Genomic DNA, 23,324 nt, shown 5'->3' with positions numbered 1-23,324 from the left:
ATTCCTGGATACGCCACTGCTCGGTGGCACGCTATGAGCTTGTAGATCTGCTATTTTTCAATAGCTAAAGTATAGCATAATGCTTAGTTAAAACACCAAAAGGGATTCCCGCCCAAAATGGGTTATGGAAGTGCTGATGTGCTCTCTTCTTTTATCACCAAATTAAATCAATCACAGTAAGAGGCACAGTAAAAAATCACACCCGTGTGAACTGAGTGGTGTAAGGTCTTATATAGACTGATCAGCTGTGGTCTGACGTAATGTCTGACGTAATGAAATCACACACGGGTGAACTGGGTGACCATAGCAACCATGCTCATTTTTTGGTACGAACAGACACGTAAACTAACAAAGTACGAACAGACACGTAAACTAACAAAGCCAGTTGTAGGAGTGGTTTACACCACTCAAAAATACCAGCATTACCGAGATGAACAATAACACAGAGATGAAATAAAACCCTCAAGAGACATGCCTATAGATTTAACATTAGTTTTTTTTTATTATTTACATGTTATACTCTTACAAAAACAACAGGACTGAAATGTTGGAACACTAAGCCAAGATTGAGAACAACCATAAACTTTTACAGTACAGAGTGGTCTGAAATCAGTTTTTAATAGCCAAGCTGTGGAATATTATCCAGTTAAAACACTCAAAAACACAGCAAATGTCTGGTCGTCATGTATACAATGTGCAGGTTGCGTTGTTGTCTGGGATGTTTTCGGGACATATTTTTCTTAAAACTACTTTCTAAATACAGTATCAAAGACACAAAATACAACTGTTTTCAAAGCAGGTTGCAGTCAAGTAACCTACGGTATAAAGAATATGCAATATAGTTATGTATATACACATTGCAGACGGTCACAAAGTGAAGGCGTGCCGAGGCCCACACACTCTGAAAACTAAGGATCTCTATTCACATTAAACAAGAATATCCAAACATGGCATACCCATGAAACAGCAACCATAATACAAAAGTCACCAAAAATATATATATATATTTATATATGTAGATATGAAGAGCTACCTTTTTTGTTTTTCTCCTAATCTTTAAACAAACTGTATGAATCAGGAAATGTATACACTATCGTTGTGTACACTGAAAAAGGCATGTACTCCGATTTTGAAAACCATTGCACATAAAAAAGGAACTACATAGAAAACAGAGGGAAAAAAAGACATGCAACGAAACGAAAAACAAAGTTTTGTTGGATAAAAAGGCAGTAACACATAAGGCCATGACAAGAGCACACATCACCTCAACTTGGCATCACAGGAACAAGCAGCCAACAGAAGAAAAGAAGCTGAACATGCTCTCCGATCCAAACGACTACATGGACATGCAACCTTTCAAATGAACAGACTCACTTCAAAACAAACCATTTCTTTGATAACGATAAGTGCCATTCATCATTTCACAAGATCAAATGGACTTCTCAAACTCATCAGTTTCAGTCATTATTTGAATAAAACATAAATGATACATTCTTTCTATTCATTGTTCAAGAGACAAAATATTGAATTAGAACCGTTAAAACACCTGTCCATTTATTGCACACGAATGATTCACAAAAATATTTCTGGCACTTTTGCGTTTCGACAAACAGCAGCATTTTTCTTTATAAAAAAGTCATTTGAATACAGACACACACAGCTGAATGGAACAGATGACAAATGTACCACGTACAAATGTAGAATAGAAAAATGTTCTTAAAATTTTCAAAGTCTTAAAATTGTGCAAATCAAGTTAAATAGGTCCATTTAGTAAGGCTAGCCTTCGTTTATGCACAAATACAGTGTTTTTAAGGGGCAACAAAGCACATCCCTTTTACTAAATTAACATGGACCACATAGACTGATTATGTCTTTCACTTATTGTGTGCAATTACTGATTGCCATGATTACTCTGCAGAGAGACAGGGAACATTTGGTCCAATGGGGGAGGAGCTCAATTCACACCCAGATAAGAGGGCAAAATGGCACAACTTTTGTAAAGGAAGTCATAGGCTGGAAAGAGATGACAAAAACTCTTTTCAATGAATCTCTGATTATTAGCATGCTATAGGAGACATGTTTTTTTTCTATCATAGCACAACAGCTTTATTCATCGTCGAGTTCACAATCATCTCCTACCATGTATTTAAGGTGGTCTGTATAGTGAATAACATCAATGTTTACGGTTTAGACCGTTTTCAGGAGGCAGCCGGTATTAAATTAAGAATGAAGGTTTCACTCAATAAGACAAGTAATAAATATCAGTAGCATTCATCTCATGGATTTACCATGTGTATTGCGTATCATTGTCTTCTTATAATACAGGCACAACTATGCTGATCAGAATGACTATTATGGTGGCACAATACAGCTAACAGAACCCCAAGGTTTTGACCAACAGTCAGCAGGAAGAAAACAAAATGGAAATAAGTAGCAATGAGTAGGGCTGCACAATATCTGGTACATACTTATCGTTCATTTGTAACAACCCGGTGTGGTTTTATATCAAGTGCACATCGCCTATTCCTGCTGAGGTCACTCACAGTCATTTTTGTCCTGAATCTATCAGCCGTAGAGGTGCTGGTGAGACAGGTGAATAGAAAAGTGCAAAAGAAAAAGATGATTTTGTTCCCAAAATAATCAGTGACTCTATTGGCAAAACAGTAACTTTACCCAGATGCAGGCTATGCCCCCCAAGTGCTAAAGAAGTTAGAGTTTCTGAATAAATAATGATGGCTGATTTTATCACAAAGCTTATTTTTGTTAATACTGTGCAGCCCTAGCAATAAGAAAATGTATACCTTCAGAAATGGTACGGTACAAACAAACAAAAACTTGTGGCTCAACCGGTCCATGACGTCTCACAGTACACACACACCCACAGACGTGCACGAACACATGCTGTCGTTAAAGCATCATATCACTTAAAATTAGCCTGGTGTGATTTGAGACGATAATATCTGCTCTCCCAGGTTTCTGCAAGTGATCCGTGTCTCTGCTTCTATTTGGCTCTTAGCAGACTGCAAATTCTTACTCGGGAGGGATTCATTCTTTTGCCTTTTACCATACCAAAAAAACGACGTTCTCTGCTGGCTAAACAAAGACTTTTGGCCCAAATAATGCTGGAAGCTATAGTCATACTATAATCAAAGCTTTCAAAGACTATCATATTAGTGTGGAGTCCAGAGGGTTCGTTCAACCAGGTAACGTAACATGTAGACAGAAACTGAAGTGCAATGTCATCAGTTAAAATGCGGCTCATGAGCTGTGGAACTGGCAAGTCATTTCCTCCTTATACAGCGCCTCCTTTCATATTGTAGCATCAAATAAAGCAGACATGGCTTCACAAATATACAAGAGAAGATAGAAACATGTTGCTGTAAAAGTGATGCACTACAAATTGACAAACAGCCTTTAAAGGACAAGCTGGCCTGAGACAACCAGAGGTGCGACATGAAATGCTACATCCCCATGCCTTGGAACAGGGGTTCTAGAGCATAACGATGAAATGCTACATCCCCATGCCTTAGAACAGGGGTTCTAGAGCATAACGATGAAATGCTACATCCCCATGCCTTAGAACAGGGGTTCTCAACCCGTGGGTCGCGACCCCTCGGGGGGGTCGCCAAATTATTTTAGGGGGTCCCCAAATTATTTTCAAAAAAAAAAAAAAAAAAAATGATTTTTTTAAACATTTTATTTTCACGATTTAAAAAAAATAGCAGACCTACAAGCTCATAGCGCGCCACTCGGTGGCGCGCTATGAGCTTGTAGATCTGCTATTTTTCAATAGCTAAATTATAACAATGCTTAAAACACCAAAAGGGGTTCCCAACCAAAATGGTTTAAGGTTATTGTAGCAGTCAATTTATATTGGGGGTCGGGAGGGGGCGGGGCGGGGGTCCCGAGACATTGCCAAAGCATTTCCGGGGGTCCCCGGCCAAAAACGTTGAGAACCCCTGCCTTAGAAGAACGTGTATTCGAGAGCATAACGCTGTTTGATGTGGAAAGCAATAGTCCTGTACGATTAATCGGAAAAAAGATTGCGATCTAGATTCAGACACCTACAGTATGCTCGTTTCTAAATTTGAGCAAAAGAATGATGCAGCACTAGTTGGCTGTCCAATTAATTTTAGTTACTCTTATGTTAAGAGAGAGACTTTACTTTTAGAGGTTTAAGTCAAGCACTTTGATGTCTGCGTAAAGCCACAGTAGTTGGCTCCAGTTGCCACATTTTGAATGTAGTGAATGTTCAGCAACTACAGACTAAAGACAATCAATATTTCCATGGAAAAAATGAGAATCGTGATCTTAATTCTTGTGGAGGAAAATTGAGATTCACATTTGAGCAAGAATCGTGCATCACTAGAAAGTATTGCAACTCTACTTTCAGTGGACTTGATTTTTCTTTGATGGCAACAGTTATTTAAAGTGAGTTTTGTGAATCAGAGAAAGCCATCATATAATTTAAAATCAATGGGGCAACTTTTTTTGGTTTTGAACCAACTGAAACAACTAAATGGATCTTAGTGTAACAGAAATACATAAGTTATAGCACTGATATCTGAAGGGGAAAAACAGCATTTCTCCGTCAATGCCATTTGCCTTTTTTTTGCCATTTCATTGCCTTTTTTTAAAAAACATTTAAAAAGTTGTCTCGTGTTCATATTGATAGAGTAATACACATACACACACCTGACAAGTCACACTTCACAACAGCCAACACACATAGCATTCAAATATTTAAAGTACAGTACAGGCTTTTGAAATATAGATGAAGAATAGTAAGTTTGCCAGTTAGGACTGGCACTGAAGGAGCAACACGGTCTCTGCCCAGACTACCATCAGTGCTAGGAATAAAGAGCTAACTGCTTTATTTTCTTTTTCTTGATTTGTCACATGTTGACAAAGTCAACACTCCTCCTTCCCCTACAAATTACTTGTCGAAATGGGGGGGGGGGGGGGGGGGGGAACATCTCAGGCACTTTCCAAAAGGGAGGGTGAAGGCTAGGGACTCGTACTGACTTGTAATTGGCTGGGGAGGGAAAGCCTTGAAGACTTGTCATTACTCGATGGTAATGGAAGCAAGCTCCTTGGTCGGTGCGTGCTGCTGCTGCTGCTCCTCCTCCTCCTCGCCACAGTCCGCCGGGGAGTTAGCGTCTCGCTTGGCCTCCTCCGTTAGCACCGCGGTGACCTCCGCCTCCAGCTTGAGGCAGGTCTGGGCTTCCAGAGGGTCCAGGGGGTCCGGAGACAGGAAGCCGGGGGAGCTCTCGCAGTTCTGTGTGGAGGAGGAGACAACCTGGGAAATGACGGGCAACTGGACCGAGGAAGAGGACGCGGCGTTGGCGATGGACGTGGAGGCGGTGCTGCCGGGGAAGGCCGGGTGATGGTGGGGAGGCTCCTCCAGGTCGTACTGGACCCCCAGAGCCTCCTCTTCCTCCTGCACCTGGCTCAGGTAGTCGGGCACGAGGAAATCACTGCAGGGTGCGAAGAGACAGGACATAAGAGAGACGGGAATCCAGAGGACGTTTTAAAAAACATGAATCAATGTCCCAAAGGCTTCGGTTATTACTTAACCCATTTTGGGCGGGAACCCCTTTTGGTGTTAGCATTATGTTATGCTTTAGCTATTGAAAAATAGCAGATTTACAAGCTCATAGCGCGCCACCGAGTGGAGCGCTACGAGCTTGTAGGTCTGCTATTTTTGAAAAATCGAAGAACGACTGACATAGAAACATAGCTTTTTCAGAAAACTGTCAGGATGTAGAAGACATTTTTAGAATCTGGTCTAAAAATATCAAAATGGGTTAAAACACATTGTCCCAGTTCTCAAATAGTGAGAACATTTTGTTTTGTGACATCTTTCTGATTGCAGCTGGGTCTGGTCTTCGGGAATTTATCTAAAACATTAGAAAAGTAATGCCTCATTTAAATTTCGTTAAGCGTCATGCCATGCACTGAACATAGGCTGATCTACGGTATAAGCTCATAACACAATAGAGCGTCGCAGTCCCGCCCCCTTGGCCCAGGAAATGAATCACAATGCATTTTTCCCATAGACATTTCAAAAAGTATTTATTTAAAGAACTTTTAAGCGTCGTACGAAGCCAACTCGAGTCGTGACAAATCATGACAACAAACACAACATTTTGGACCAAACAAATAATTACAAAGAAGAAAAACAACAAAAAAAGTGTTGTAACCTGCCGTTTTTTTCTACTTTCTAATTCTTTGTTTGGCCCAAAACATTGTGTTTATTGTCATGATTTGTCACGACAAGAGTTGGCTTTGTCCGCAGCGTAAACGTCTTTAAATAAATACTTTCTGAAAAGTCTGTGAGGAAAATGAACAGGGATTTCTTTTCCGGGTCTCTCGAGGGGGCGGAACTGCGACGCTCTATACTATGCTAAGAGTTGTGAGCTTGTACATGGATTTTCATATTTTCAGTGCACGACACAGGTGTGCAAGCAGGACAACCAACCAAGACACAAGAGGTTGTCAACTACTGCAAACATACCTAATGGATCGAAGATTAACCCATTTTGACCTGAGATCAGATTTTAAAAATGTCTTCTACATCCTGACAGTTTTCTGAAAAAGCTACGTTTCTATGTCAGTGGTTCTTCGATTTTTCAAAAATAGCAGACCTACAAGCTCGTAGCGTGCCACTCGGTGGCGCGCTATGAGCTTGTAGATCTGCTATTTTTCAATAGCTAAAGCATAACATAATGCTAACACCAAAAGGGATTCCCGCGCAAAATGGATTAAAGTGATTCTTAAGTGCCAATCAAAAACATTGTTGTGAGGCTTTAAATTGGAGAACCACCATGAAACTGGACATTTTCTCCAAAACAAAAACAAAACCATTTTAGAACAAATTCCGACCACATCTTCATTATGCTGTCAACCATTATGTACGTCGTTATGTGACCCATCCCTGTAGCTGTAGAAACCTTTTAAACTGACTCTGCTAATGGCTCCAGACCTCAGTATCCAGGACAAAATGTTAAGGTTACGCCTATGTGTTATTGTGTGGCAAAGACTAACGCCTGATGGCATATAGTAATCTATCTGCAATATGACAAGCTGGTCTGGAAATAAGCACTTTAACCCATTTAGGCCCGACGTCAAAATAAAAAAAAACGTTCGCTCTGAAAGAATATATATTCAAAGATTTGTGCCGCATTTTTATGATTTTTCAAAAAATAGCAGACCTACAAGCTCGTAGTGCGCCACTCGGTGGCGCGCTATGAGCTTGTAGATCTGCTATTTTTCAATAGCTATTAAGTATAACATAATGCTTAGTTAAAACACCAAAAAGGGTTCCCCGTCCAGAATGGGTTAAAAAATACAATGCAGTTAACATATCTTTTTACAAGAAGCGTGTGGACGGGAGTTAAGAGTCTTAACCGGCTTGCCAGAGAATTTTCCACAGAGTTATGATGTCAGGCGTAGACATTCTACTATAAAACTCTTGAGGAGTCGATGGCCCGTTTGAGCCCAAGCCGACCTGTGAGGGCTTGAGTTGATTAACCCATTTGGGCCTGAAAAAACGTTGGCTCCGACAGAATATATATTCAAAGATTTGTGTCGCATTTTTACGATTTTTCAAAAATAGCAGACCTACAAGCTCATAGCGCGCCACTCGGTGGCGCGCTATGAGCTTGTAGATCTGCTATTTTTTAATAGCTAAAGTATAACATAATGCTTAGTTAAAACACCAAAAGGGGTTCCCGTCCAGAATGGATTAAGAAGTGGAAAAGTCTGGGATATAAAAGCACACAGCCACTTTATAAAAGACTTAAGACTGGGCTGTGTCCTACTATGGCTTCTGTGGACTGGCGTGTTCATACAAAAACAACCCCATTCGGCAGGAGGAGCGAATGAAACTGCATTATGAGTCCGATATCAATACGGAAGCCATATGAGGATGACTCAATCGTGTCACTTGTGGTTTCAAGTTGCAAGTTAATTCACGTACGGTTGATAAACCATTTTCTAGACACACCCACAGAGTCATATTAAGATTACAGTTGTTTGTGCTGCAGAACAATAACAAAGCTTTATTGGACTACAGACTTGAAGATATTAATTGTACTGAAAAGTACAAATGTCTGCCGTCTTATCAAATCAACTAATTTAGGATAATTAACTTAATTTCTTTGGGATACACATCAGTTCCAGTCATCAGCTTTGACGATGGACCTTAAACCTTAGAGTATATATGAATAGAGACGGCACCCGAGTTCTCCTCCCATCCACTTGCATTAAGTTGCTCTAAAGCGCATGAGGCGATTTCACTCCTCCTTCCGGGTAGGAAGAGAGTGCATTCTGGGATGGATTGGGCCCAAACACATGAACGCGCTGCCGTTGACTATCATTGCGTGCGTTCACGTATGAAACAGCGTTCACGTGTCATCGTGAACGTGCACAATGATAGTCAACGGACCAGCACGTTCATGTGTTTGGGCCCACGCTGCAATACCAAATTCGGCCACTATGTCCATTTCGCCTCAGGGTTTCCTCCGGGTGCCGTCTCTATTCATATATACTCTAAGCCTTAAACCTGTAGTTACACCTGGATTGAAACACCTCTACACATACCCCCAAAACACTTCAAGGGCACTTGATATAGTGATTAAAACAAACAAACAAACAAACAAACAAGCAAACAAACAAATTAATTCATCAGTGACAAACAATCAATCAAATGCACCCTCAGGGATTGGATTTAGAAGTTAAGCTGAAGAGATAGTATCTTCAGATCCAGGCATGACTGTCTGAGTAAATGATGTTGGGGGTCTGTGCCACCCGGACTCCTCACCTGCTCTGGAAGTAGTTTGCTAGTTCGGATGCTTCATGGTTCAGACTCCTCAGATGAACAATTAAATTGCCAGAGTTGGTGAACATGGCGCCACACGTTTTGCACTCGTAAATCCGCGGCTTGCGGATTATATGTCGGGAGACCCTCATGTGGTGCTTATATTCACCGAAGGACGTGAATGTGGCGCTACAAATCTGGCACCGGAAACAGCGTTTACCTTCGTGCTTTAGCCGGTGCATCTTTAGCGAGTAGGCCCGCGTGAACTTTTTCCCACAGCGGTCACACTGGAAGGGCTTAATACCTATAAAGATAAAGATAAAGAAAACTTTATTGTCCATTAAATTTACATAAAATGGAAATTTGTCTTTGGCACACCGGCAGTCAGTTACAACAATAAAACATTACAAAAAATACACAGGTGCATTAAGATACTATATAAAAATGCATTCACATTAACATAACAACAGTGATCATGAGCAGTGGCGATTAGACTATTTAAACATTTTCTTATTTAAAATGTCCACAGCAGTTGGCACAAACGAAGTTTTGTAACCCTTCTTTTTTTGCTAATTTTGCCCTAAGCCTCCTGCCCGAGGGCAACAAGTCAAATTCAGAGTGAAGAGGGTGGGTAGAATCATTGTAAATCTGAATTGCTTTTTTGGTTATGGAGCGGTTGTATATGTCCTGAAGTTGCAATTGTTTATCTCCAATGATCTTACTAAAAGTTTAGGGGAAAAGAGGGGAGTCAGTTACACCTCTTTTATCATAATTATATAAATACGCCGTTGCTTATTTTGTGAGAACTTGTTTCAGTGATTATAATCATCACATACACAAATTATATAAATCGGAGCACTTTTATTAAACCGCTTCTGGCCTTAGATTGAACATACTCAATCTGACGTGGTAATGAAGGATTTCCAGCACTTGTACAACCCCTATTAATCCATTTTGACCTGAGATCAGATTCTAAAAAATGTCTTCTAAATCCTGACAGTTTTCTGAAAAAGCCATGTTTCTATGTCAGTCGATGTCAGTCGATTTTTCAAAAATAGCAGACCTACAAGCTCGTAGCGCGGCACTCGGTGCCGCGCTATGAGCTTGTACATCTGTTATTTTTAGGTTTTATTGCTGCACCAGCACATCATTTGGGTGCCCAAAATTGTGTGCCTTTGGTTTATTATGTAAATGATAGTCAACAGGAATAATGAATAAAGGACGCTTGCAGAGTTTTTGTTTGTTTTTATCCCACAAGTTTGTAACTATTTTTCAATAGCTAAAGAATAACATAATGCTAACACCAAAAGGGGTTCCCGCCCAAAATGGGTTAAATAAAGACAAACTACTGCAACAGCCGTTGTTTGTGACTCGGACCAGTCTTTGTGAAGAATTCACCGTCCTTTACCATCACACACAGCTCAGTTCCAGTGTGTGTGTGTGTGTGTGTGTGTGTGTGTGTGTGTGTGTGTGTGTGTGTGTGTGTGTGTGCGTGCGTCTATTGGCATGACGAGTGTGTACTTTCCCTGAGACAGAGAGCATTGTGTGTTTTCCAAATTAGTGTTCCGTGGAATGCCCCGACTCTGGATATTAAAGCCTCATCTATTCCACTCATCACAACGTCAAACAGAGCAGAGTTTCATGTAAATACACAGCGTGGTAAACTGTTCTCCAGGTAGATACAGGCACGGCTAGTCATGTAAATACACATGGTGGTAAACTGTTCTCCAGGTAGATACGGGCACGGCTAGTCCGGCTACTATTGTAAACCACCGGTGTGTCAAACAGAGCAGAGTTTCATGTAAATACACAGCGTGGTAAACTGTTCTCCAGGTAGATACAGGCACGGCTAGTCGGCTACTATTGTAAACCACCGGTGTGTTGATACAGATATAATAAATGTCAATGGCATTTACTAAACCTCTGCACTTTTAAATAAACACTTCATGAGTGAACACAGTTTAAGGCCAACTATATCGTAACACAATATAGCCACTGGAGCCATTTAAACATAAGCGGAGAGAGAATAAATGTCCTAAAACCTCACGAGCGGCATGTTTTCAGAAGCTGGCCTGGGAGACTTAACCCATTTAGGCCTGACGTCAACATTTTAAAAATGTCTTCTAAATCCTCCAGTTTTCTGAAATAAATATTTTCACGATTTTAAAAAAATAGCAGACCTATTTCAGTTCATAGCGCGCCACTCGGTGGCGCGCTATGAGCTTGTAGATCTGCTATTTTTCAATAGCTAAAGCATATTAACATAATGCTTACACCAAAAGGGGTTCCCGCCCAAAATGGGTTAAAACAAATCTGAATGCAACCTAATGCAAAGTGTTTCTTTTCTTACCAGAGTGTATGAGCATGTGCTGCTTCAGGTTCTGAATGCGTGTGAATCGCACTCCACAGGTGGGACACTGAAAGGGCCTGTCGGGACCGTTCGTACCTGGGCGGGCCGAGGGGCTGATGTACAGATGGTAGGGGTATTGGATCCCTTCCAGCCTGAAAGAAGCAAAACAACATACATGATAATGTGAGGAGGTTTCTGGGCGAAACATGTACAGCCACAGGGCTTCAGTCTAACCTTGTACATTGGTTCACACTGGTGCACCTAACTGTTTTATTGAGGTGCACCAGCACATCATTTGGGTGCCCAAATTTTTGTGCCTTTGGTTTATTATGTAAATGATAGTCAACAGAGGTGGCACAGTCGGTAGTGCTGTCGCCTCACAGCTAGAAGGTCCTGGATTCGATTCCCGCTGGGGACACTGTGGGCGCTGGGGGCGTGTTCCCTCTTCCGCGTCATCAGTGCCCATACCCGAGGCGGGGTTGGCGAAAGGGCCTTTCTGTGTGGAGTTTGAATGTTCTCCCCGTGCCTCCTAGGGTAGGTACCCTCACAAAAACATGCAGTAATCCTGGTCTCTAAACTACCTCCCCCTGGCCAGCCGGGGCACCTGATGGAGGGGAAAGGAACTGGTCGGAATAACATGTTCCTTCCACGCGCTACGTCCGGCCAGGGAAATTCCCCCCTGTCAGGTGAAAAGAAGCAGCTTGGACTCCTCATGCATAGAAGGAGGCATGAGGTCAGTCCGCTGCCCCCCAGGTTGGCAGAGGAAGTGTAGCGCCCAGGATTACATTAGATAATTGGCACTGGGTGAAAAAACTGGGTTGCAAAATCAACAGGAGTTTTTTTTTTTCTCTCAATTTTTTGAGAGAAAAAAGTTTGTAACTCATTTTTCACCTGGTGCCAATTGCCTAAGCTGTAGTAATCCTGGGCACTACTCTCCCTCTGCCAACCTGGGGAGAGCCCCGAACTGAGCTCATGCTTCCTTCAACGCATGAGGAGTGAGCAGGCCTCTTTTCTTATCACCTGATTAGGTTAGGACGTAGCGTGTGGAAGGAACACGTTATTCCAACCAGCTCCTTACTTCCTTTCCCCTCCATCAGGAGCCCCGGCTGACCAGGGGGAGGCAGTATAGAGTTACCGCATGTTTTTGTGAGGGTTAGCAAAGCAAAGTTACTATATTTACCCAGGGTAACTGGACTAAGCATCAGATACTTGTTTACAGCCAGGCCCTGCTCATAGAACATTTCATGGTAGTAGTGTTTCAATGCCTTGCTCATGGGCACTTCAGCGGTGGTAATTTTAACGTGCCGGTCCGGGGATACGAACTGGCGACCTTCCGGTATCAAGACCGCTCCGCAAACCGTTCGACCACCGCTGCCACAGGGTACCTACCCTCTAGGGGACACGGGGAGAACATGCAAACTCCACACAGAACGCTTGCAGAGTTTAAACCTTTACTTATTTCTATGACATTTAGATGGCTATATTATAACACACACACACACACACACACACACACACACACACACACACATACACATACACATACACATACACATACACATACACATACACATACACATACACACACACACACACACACACACACACACACACACACACACACACACACACACACACACACACACAATTCCGTATCCTCTGTCTAGACTAGATGTGCAAAGTAGCACAATAGGAAATTAACCCTTGAGGCTACAAATGGCTGACAACAACACTTTACCACTACAGTTTATTGGGCCATCGGATTTAGCTGTCATCAAGCTCTTGAAATTCTTTATATATTTTAATTCTATCCATTTCATATTAAGCAATGCCCGTAGTGTTGCTTGCATTGTGGGGTTACTTGTTTATTTGACTCAAATGCGAAGAATTTTCTAATAGCACTTATGTGCATATCGTTGTGAACCAAAATTGTAGCAGAGGCTGTGCACTTGTCCTCATCAATACACCATCAATTGGAGTAAATGGAATGACAAGCCACCATGAGAACACTGGACTCGTGAGTGACAGAGAGAGTGAGACTTTCTCTGTCCTGAGTAGACACTCAGACAGACAGGCAGTGGCAGTAATTACCAATTAATTAAATAGTCACACTAGTGCGACCATTTACTGCTGGACCAGTGTAGCAGAGTGGCTCACGGCCTCAGCCTGATGGCCTCAAAAGTCTAATATCTCCCCCGAGCCATAGGCAATTGCATGTGGCTTAATGGTTAAGATGTTGGTTTTCCGCGCGGGAGACCCGAGTTCGATTCCAGGGTGTTACACCCGCAAGTGTTCTGGAAAATTCTTGCCTTGATTTTACCCATATCAGCCAACACTTACTCTCAGGCTGTGTACCTCCACCACCCAAATTGCAATGTTTAGGTTTATATTAGAGATGATTAAGTTATTGGCACACTTGGGGCCCTTAAGGGTCTGCCAATCCTAACAAGAGAAAGGATTTGTACCAGCCTTTGAAACAGTGCTGCCTGAGTAGACTCAGGGCATTTCTCTTTCGACAGTTCCATGTCAGCATACTAACGCTTGAAAGTGTCGCTGCTGCTCTCCCGGTGGATCCGTGTTAAGACACAGAGGAGAGAGGTTAACCCATTTTGACCTGAGATCAGATTCTAAAAAATGTCTTCTACATCCTGACAGTTTTCTGAAAAAGCTATGTTTCTATGTCAGTCGACTATGACTTAAAATGGGGCTTTTACCAAATGCACGTATCAGGACTAAAAAGACTATAAAAAGTTTCTGGCTCTGAGTGAGCTCTGAACGGGCTGCAACTTTAGAAAAATACACTGAAGGAATATGTCTGGAATTGGGGCTGGGGTGGACTGTGGGATATTTCTGTGCATCTCTGTTATATTGTTTTGTTTTGTTTTGTTATGTGTTTGTTTTGTTATGCATTTCTTTGGTTGTGTTTTGTCTATGTCAATGTCTTTATATATACAAAAGAAAATTAATAAAGTACAAATCATTAAAAAAAAATAGCAGACCTACAAGCTCGTAGCGCGCCACTCGGTGGCGCGCTATGAGCTTGTAGATCTGCTATTTTTCAATAGCTAAAGCATAACATAATGCTAACACCAAAAGGGGTTTCCGCCCCAAAATGGGTTTTAACAGGAAATTGATTTGAAAGTGAATTGAAAGCACAGAGGAAGTGCTGCTTGCCGCCAACAAGGGTCGCTATTGTGCCAAACTTGAAAACGTGTATAGCATGATACATAATGACAGTATCACTTTTCAATATGATGTCATTAGGAGAAAGGTCTGGCTAGATGTTAGATTTTAATAGTCTACTGACGCATTCACTTCCAGTTAAGTGCATGTTTAGCGTTATATATCAAGTTCATGGTGTATTCATCGATCTCATGACCGGAGGCATTTGTGCCGTTTCCCGGCAACGTACCAATCGTTTGTCATGCGTTTGCTATTGAAACATAACATCTCATGATGACCTAAGCAGGTGTGGTACAGACGCCGTACTGCCTGGTGAAGTAAAGGATGAGCTATACATTTCCTAATTTAATTGTTCAACTGCAAGTTTCAACAAATCATGTTACCTTTCATCGTCTTCTGCGTGTCCTCCGGCATTAGACGTGCTCTGCATGGATGGCAAGCCCTCAGATACTCCCTCATCCATCGACCCTGTGAAGAGAACAGACGGAGACACTTGTTCACAGCTGTTAACAGCTGGCGTTAACCTATAGAGCGTCGCAGTCCCGCCCCCTTTCATGACGACGCCAGGCCCAGGAAATGAATCACATTGCATTTTTCCCATAGACATTTCAAAAAGTATTTATTTAAAGACCTTTTAAGCGTCGTACGAAGCCAACTCGAGTCGTGACAAATCATGACAACACACACAATATTTTGGACCAAACAAATAATTACATAGAAGAAAAACAACAAAAAAAGTGTTGTAACCTGCCGTTTTTTTCTACTTTCTAATTCTTTGTTTGGCCCGAAAAATTGTGTTTGTTGTCATGATTTGTCACGACAAGAGTTGGCTTTGTCCGCGGCGTAAACGTCTTTAAATACTTTCTGAAATGTCTATGAGGAAAATGAACGGAGAATCATTTCCTGGGCCCTGGTAGGGGGCGCGACTGTGACGCTCTATTGTGTGATGAGTAATATGTCAAGAATCTAGGTGTCACTTTTGATCCTGACCTCAACTTCGAACACCACATTAAGAAAGTCACTCAATCGTTATTTTACCATTTAAGAAACATCGCCAAAATCAAATAATTTCTATCCACCTCTGACTTGACAAAAGTCATTCACGCATTCATATTCTCACGCTTAAGACTACTGTAACTCTCTGTATACCTGCCTCACTAAAAAATCTATTCATCGTCTCCAACTAGTACAGAATGCTGCTGCTCGTCTGCTAACTGGCTCCAGGAAATTTGACCATATCACCCCCATTCTAGCGTCCCTGCACTGGCTCCCAATCTCCTTCAGAATCAATTTCAAACTCCTTCTCACCATATTCAAGGCCAGGTCCGGTCTCGCTCCACCCTTCATCGCCGATCTAATGTCCCAAACCGCTCCCTGAGATCCTCATCCAAAGACCTTCTTAACCCTCAAATTTGTCGGCTAAAGTCCAAAGGAGACCAGGCTTTCAGCACCATAGCGGCGCGCCAATACTTTGGAACACACTGCCCTTACATATCAAGCGTGCTGAATCAGTGTCCTCTTTTAAATCCCTTTTAAAAACACACTTTTATAGATTAGCTTTCACCGCCAATCAAATATTTTAGTATATATATTTTCCCTGCTTTTGTTTTCTATTGAAATGTCTTCTGCTGTATATTTTGTTTGTTGTTGTAAAGCACTTTGTAATGCAAATTTGAAAGGTGCTATATAAATAAAGTTTTATTATTATTATTATTATGTTAGCGTCATTTAGAAAGCTCACCTATAGAGGAGGACTGCGGGCTGATGAGGAGCTCTTCCTGCACCTGTTCGCTCCCCGGTACCGTCTGCTGGTCGCTCAAAGAGCTCTGGGAGGCGCTGACGGGCTGGGACGAGTTCTCCTGCGCCTCCTCGTCGCTGAGTCGCTCCACCTTCACCCTCACGTCCTCTTCCTCTGCCGGCACGGGTGACGAAACGGCCTTCGAGCTCTCACACGTCAGGAAGTCACTGAGCCGCCGGCCCACTACCACCTCCGACGTCCCCGCTGCGGCCTGCTCCAGGCAGCGGGGGCTCTCTGGGAGTTTGGGTTTGTCCGAGTGGAACCTCCGGTCGATACCAAAGGGGAAAGTCCAGGGAAAGGCCAGGGATGAGTCCATGGGCTGGGCTGCACCATCCGAGAAAGAAGGCGAGGGGTTTGCTATCTGAGGGGAGGTGGTCACCATCTGTGTAGGACATTTAAGCGGGCTCTCGGGCGACGCCATGATGGAGAAGGTCTTGCGTTTCCGCCGCGACTCGCGGCTCACCGGGATGTTCCTCTCCATCACGCTGCAGTCGGACGACACAGGCGACAAGCTGCCATCCAGGGGAGTCAGAGTACAGTTCGATGAAGCGCCTTCAGGCACCGAGTCGTGCGGTTTGTCTGCCAATGCCATGCAGTTGTTACTTGAACTCCACAGGATACTGGACTTCATAAATTCTGAACACGTACTAGCCACGGCAAACATCTGCATGTAACTGGCGGCGGCCAGGACGTCGATAATGTTCTCTGTACTGATGGAGAGGGTCGAGGTGTAGGCGTATTCCAGGAGAGGGGTGAAACCGCTTACCGTCACATGGTGCAGGTCCAAGACAAACTTGTCCTCTTCTTCTGGCCGGCCAACCAGCTTAGAGCGGAAGAAGTCGCTGGAGCACGCTAGCACCACCTTGTGGGCCAAGAAGAGCTTGTCCTGTACCCGGATAGTGATGTCACACAGGTGGCCCTCGTTACGCAGTGCGTTGAGCTTTTCCAGCATCTCCTGGCTGTGAGACGCGGAGCTGTGGGTGAAGGTTTTGACCCCCATGTTGGAGTCAGCTATCCCTCCCGACAGTTGTGGATGACGTCCTCCTGTAGGGACGGACAAGGACAATGAAGACACTTTACTTTCTGTGTTTTATGTACTACTTCCTTAGTTTTTAGGTACGCCTAACGGTAACGCCTATTAACCCATTTTGACCTGAGATCAGATTCTAAAAATGTCTTCTACATCCTGACAGTTTTCTGAAAATGCTATGTTTCTATGTCAGTCGTTCTTCGATTTTTCAAAAATAGCAGACCTACAAGCTCATAGCGCGCCACTCGGTGGCGCGTTATGATCTTGTAGATCTGCTATTTTTCAATAGCTAAAGCATAACATAATGCTAACACCAAAAGGGGTTCCCACCCAAAATGGGTTAATGTTTTTCCTTTTTATTTCATTTTATTGACAATGACTACAGGAAGGCAGGACAAATCCACTTTTGTTTTTTAAATGTTAAAGTGGCAGTGAAAGACCCTGGTATGGAAAGTATGAGTACCGATATTCAGTCTGCTCTGCTGCAGTGTAACTTAACAAGGATATTACTCCATATACTACTTAGGAAATCACTTTTAGTACCATGCAAAAACAAATTAACTGTCTCACACACACATAAATAAACTCAATTCCTAAACTAACGCCATGGTTTCTTTCTCTGAATTCTCTAAAAGTGCAACTCTCATACTACAACTCTTACTGCTGCTTAAAGGACCACTTCACCACTTTTCAACCTATCTTCATATAATAGGTCCTCACTAATAATCATGATAAAATGGCACGATTTTATTCTACTCAGTCTGTGTCTCATAGGAGGGCTGTGGGCAGTTTAGAAACCGTCTTCCAGTGAAGAGGACCTATTATATGAAGATAGGTTGAAAAGTGGTGAAGTGGTCCTTTAATCATCAAATTAGTCTTTAACCAATTTGCTCATGTTGCGGCATTAGTAATTTACTCCTTTTGTGGCTTCTTGCTTACTCGGTCTCATTAGTAATACTTCCTCAAACACAATAAAATAATCAATAAAATCAATAAAAAAAAAACACAAAGTACAGCACAACAGAGGCTTTTCTTTGAAGCAACTTCTGTACAATAAACCTAGAATAGGTTCCACAGAAAAGGTACGTGGTCAAGCAGAGATTGGAAGACAAGCATACGACAATTCAAGTAAAGTTGTTTATCTACTGGGAATTACAGGAGGTCATATAATATAAATATCATATGGGGAGGGTGGTTTGAATAAAAATAAAAATATGTTGGTAGGTTATATGCTGAGTTTTAAGCTTTCATCATTTAAAATACTAGACCGGTGCCCGGCTGTAGTGCACGAGTCAGTAACAATGGAAGTTGCAATACCGCCGTTGTACCCGTGTCAGAGTACCCGTTCCACCCATCTGTCCGTGTCCCTTTTATACCCATATATGGACATTTCTGTATCTGTCTCTCTGTGTCCATTATTCCTATGGAATGTGATCACTCTATTCTAATTTGTTGTGAGTGAGTGTTGTGATGTCAGAACAGGCCAGTTCCATATATGGAGCCTGGGCAGGGGCCCTGTCCAGAGCCCGGGCAGAGGCTCTTTGTTGGCGGTTCTGGACAACCATGGGTTCGACAAACTCGACATCAGGCACTGCACTTCCTGTGGGGGAACGCGTGTGTCGAATTTGAAGTCGGTGGGGTGAACAGTTCTCGAGTTACGTGGATTACAGACGTCGTACACGCATACATATGGAGTTCTGTGTCAGGCATGCCAAAATATGGAGTGTTGTCATGTCTGAACAGGCCAGCTCCATATATGGACCTTGGGGAGCGGCCCTGTCCAGAGCCCGGGCAGAGGCCTTTTGTGGCGGTTCTGGACAACCGTGGGTCCGACGGACTCGACACCAGGCACTGACTGCACTCCCTGTGGGGGTGTGGAACGTGTATGTCCAATTTGGTTCTCGAGTTACGTGCATTACGTACGTACATACGGACAGACAGACAGACAGAGACGTGGTGCAGTTATAGATACTGTAGATACATATTGTGAAACGCTGAGGCTCTACCAGTAGTCACAGCACAGCCAATAATAGAGATTCATTGTTCATATTAACGCCACCCACCCCTAGCTATTTAACTACACAATGCGTGATCAACATGTTGTGAGCTTGTAGATCTGCTATTTTCACTATTTGCCAACTAATAGTGCTAATGCCTTGCCTATTATGACGTGCCCATCATAGGGAGGCCAGGTTGAAAAGTGGTTTATAAATGTTGGATGATGACACACGAGAGAAAACTGGGTTATATGGACAAAGTGAGAGGCGCAGGGAGCTTCCAATGGGGAAGTGGTGGTGAGAGGGGTGAGAGCAGGGTAGACAGCGCCGGGGATGAAATGCCAAGTTACGTAACAACAATCAAAGCAGATGCGCAGCGGCGCAGGCCAGACCCATGTGGAGGCCAGCGCACTACAGGATGCTGCACAGCTGTCTGTGAGACATGTGGGTTCTCTGAGGCATGAGATTTTCCATCAAACAAACGCTCAAGTCGAGGGGCTCTCGCAGGGAGCTTGCTGCTGCTACCCGGCTGCACACAGACAGAGACCAAGGGGAAAATACTCTGGGGCCATGTTGGCCCAGTACAGCCAATGTAAATTACAGGGCCTAGGCGGAGGCTTTCTAACCTGCCATACACAAACGGGGCTCACATTATTCACCGGAGGTTTGTTATACCTTGATGCCTTGCTGAATATGCCACGTTTATAAATAAGTAGACCTACCAACGTGGTTTCTAGCGTGTAACCTATTGTTTTGTTGTGATGACGTGATCAAAATGTAATCATGCCTTTTGCCATTATCATGTACAAAAAGGTTATGGCCATGACAGCAATGGTACAAAAACTGGTAAAAATATGAAATGATATATAATATTTTAAGTATTTTAAGGAGTTTAACTATCTCGGGGTCTTGTTCACGAGTGAGGGGAGGACAGAGAAGGAGATCAGCCGGCGAATCGGCAGGGGCGGCGGCAATGCAGTCGCTGTACCGCACTGTTGTGACGAAAAGAGAGTTGAGCCAGAAGGCAAAGCTCTCCGTCTACCGAGCAATCTTCGTTCCTACTCTCACCTATGGTCATGAAGTGTGGGTCATGACCGAAAGAATAAGGTCTCGAATACAAGACAAGTGGCCGAAATGAGTTTTCTCCGACAGGTGGCTGGCATCTCCCTTAGAGATAGGGTGAGAAGTTCAGTCACGCGAGGGAGACTCGGAGTAGAGCCGCTGCTTCTTTGCCTGGAAAGGAGCAAGCTTAGGTGGTTCGGGCATCTGGTTAGGATGCCTCTCGAGCGTCTCCCTAGGGAGGTCCTCGATGCACGTCCCACTGGGAGGAGACCTCGGGGCAGACCAATGGAGGGATTACATCAACTCACTGGCCTTGGAACGCCTCGGGATCCTAGGAGGTCGAGGAGGATGTTACTAATGTTGCTCTGGAGAGGAATGTCTGGAGCTCTCTGGTGGAGCTGTTGCCCCCATGACCCGACTACGGATAAGCGGTTGAAGATGGTTGGATGGATGGATAATATTAATCATATGCGGCTATTCAGTATTCGGTTTTCAGCCAACTGTTTCCTATATTCCGTAATCGGTTTCGGCCAAGAATTTCCCATTCTGTGCATCCCTAATAAAAAATAAAAACATACAAAATCTGTGAGCCTTCCATAGCTAAACCAAACTAACGCATAATAATGACATTTAACAATTTGATTTGTGTATATCGGAAAGCACAAGTCAATACAAAAAACTGCTACGAGGATGAAACCAGAAAAGTACTAAGACTTGTTTACATCAGGGTCCTCCATTTCCAATTCATCAGAACATTTAAAGACGTACAAATATATTGCTTATGTAGATGTAAGTACTACAACAACAGAGAGTCAGCAATGCTCCATTCATGGTGTTTGTTTGGATGGAGCCGAGGGGGCGTGGCTCAGGATCTGGTACTTTCACTGTGTTTACATCCACGCATCAGCAGCAAGCGACAACACAACACGTCCTAAAGTCACTGGCGTAAACACGGGGAACAAAGTGCTGTCTTGGCCAGTCGAATCGCTCCCACAAAAAGCTCACGGTTATACGTTTCAGATCACAGGCAAACAAAAAAACAACAGTTTATTCTACCAAAATGTTTAACAAAAGAAATGTCTGCGCAACAACATGAGCACCAAAAAAAAGTCGTTTAGCCAAGCCAGCATTAGCTGTAGTAGCTGTGCTAGCTTGGCTAACGTTAGCGAAGTTGGCGTAAATAGCTATTAGCTGCGTAGGTAGCAAAGGCTAACAGGACACAACCGAAAACAAAGACAAGCTAATGTACATATTGTGTCCAGACATGTCCCAGACAGCCGGGGAAGGGAACCACAACGGCAAAAACGGCACCTGGAGTCTCGGAGATGCCCCTGAAATAAGAGGGAAGGGGACAAAAATGTCCCTTACACATTCAACAGAGTGGCAAGAATGCGTCCCTTTCCTGCACTGCAGACAGCCACGTAGCCTCTGTACACACAACGATGTTGTTACTGGTGTTATTCTACAGATGGAATGTATTTACCTTCTGTGTCCAGGCCTTTAATAGTTGAGGTGGAGTCCAAAATCGGTTAAAAATGCAGAGCCTCAGCTGGCTGGGGAAAGCCAACGGTACTTGGTGAAATCTCGCGATGCCATTGGAAGCTGACACGAGATTACTCCAAGTGTCGCGCGATTGCTAACCACAACAACAACAATAACAACAAAGGATACATTATAGTGGTGTATATATATATATATATATATATATATATATATATATATATATATATATATATATATTTATCAAATGATATAATATTAATAATAATAATAATCACACCCGTGTGAAGTGAGGGGTGCTCTAGTTACGTCACCAATAATAGTGGTCCCTTATTGGCCAAGGGTTTGCACCGACATACCGACAGCCGATTTGCTCAGGCACATATGACGTAAATTCTCCATTCATTGTCAATGGCATTTAATGTTTGTGTTCAGATAGAATCTACACTATAGCTGTTTATAGGAAATGAAATGAAATGATTACTATATTTACCCAGGGTATCTGGGCTAAGCTCAAGAACTTGTTTCCAGCCAGGCCCTGCTCATAGAACATTTCATCGTAGTGGTTCAATGCCTTGTTCAAGGGCACTTCAGCGGTGGTAATTTTAACGTGTCGGACCGCTGATTCGAACTGGCGACCTTCCGGTATCAAGCCCGCTCCGCTATCCGTTCGCCACCGCTGCCACAAGCGCCACAAGCGCCCTTCAACAATAATAACTAGAAATGCACTGGTGCCAACTTGGGCCTTGCACACAAGTAGGTCATACACATGGCCTACTTGTGCCGTTGTGCGCAAGCCAAGCGTACCAAACGTACCTTAGTTATGTCATTAAGAACGGTGCATCCTTGATGTCCCTATGTTTAGAGTACCAATAGGGGCAAAAGTGGCGCTGTTGTGCTAGAAACAGAGAGAGAGATAGTGTTGCACTGTTAATTACAATGTGGAGCGTGCATGAGAGATGGAGAGGGAGAGAGAGAGAGAGAAGTCTCCTAATTCCCCCAAACAGTTATCCGGATACCGGGCGCGTTCCTGTGGGTCTGGAAGTTCTGGGGACCCCCACACGGAGTTGCACCACTCAGTTCACACAGGTGTGATTTTTGTTTTACATCTTAATGGCTTTGTGCTTGTGGGGTTTCAGTCCAAAATATGTTACATTTCCTCCATATTTGGCTTTTTTGCGATGCATTTACATTTGTGGATTTTACGAACCAACCAAATAACCAATGAATTAATAAAAACAAGCCGTTTTTCCAGCATCATATATATATTTTTTTTTTAAATTATTGTTATTTTTATAAAATAAAAGATAGGCTGCATTTTTCTTCTTCTCGAGACACATTTTAGCACTGGTCACACATTTCAGGCAATATATATAATACAAATAGTAACTTGCTTTTCATTACCTTTTTTGTAGGATATAGACCCTTCTCAACCTTTTTTGGGTCAGTGGCCCTATCAATATGGCCCTATCAACCAGGTCCCAATACCACCCGCATATTTGTATTGTGTATTGTGTTGATTATATCATTTAGAAAACATCTCATTGATTTCCAAATATCAGAATTTACAGTAAACTGGACTG

The 23,324-nt window shown here is 43.0% G+C and overlaps 1 protein-coding gene across 2 annotated transcripts; it reads right to left on the bottom strand.

The window, feature by feature from the left end:
- Positions 1 to 4,972: 4,972 nt before the first annotated feature.
- zbtb44 (zinc finger and BTB domain containing 44) lies at positions 4,973 to 21,780 on the bottom strand. 2 transcript variants are annotated; one of them, XM_079514370.1, is made up of 6 exons: positions 21,725 to 21,780; positions 16,096 to 17,196; positions 14,738 to 14,822; positions 11,172 to 11,323; positions 8,825 to 9,125; positions 4,973 to 5,477 (listed from the first exon to the last, which is right to left on the bottom strand). In XM_079514370.1, the coding sequence occupies exons 2-6, from the start codon at positions 17,150 to 17,152 to the stop codon at positions 5,066 to 5,068; spliced, it is 2,007 nt and encodes a 668-aa protein (XP_079370496.1). In that variant the 5' UTR covers positions 17,153 to 17,196; positions 21,725 to 21,780; the 3' UTR covers positions 4,973 to 5,065. The 2 variants fall into 2 exon arrangements, with proteins under 2 accessions (XP_079370496.1, XP_079370497.1); XM_079514371.1 differs by having other exon boundaries at positions 11,268 to 11,323.
- Between the last annotated feature and the right edge of the window lie 1,544 nt (positions 21,781 to 23,324).

The sequence above is a fragment of the Electrona antarctica genome, assembly GCF_951216825.1.
Source record: "Electrona antarctica genome assembly, chromosome: 11".
In the NCBI taxonomy this organism is placed as follows: domain Eukaryota; kingdom Metazoa; phylum Chordata; class Actinopteri; order Myctophiformes; family Myctophidae; genus Electrona; species Electrona antarctica.
The sequence above is the reverse complement of the archived record's forward strand: the minus strand, read 5'-3'. Positions and strand labels throughout refer to the sequence as shown.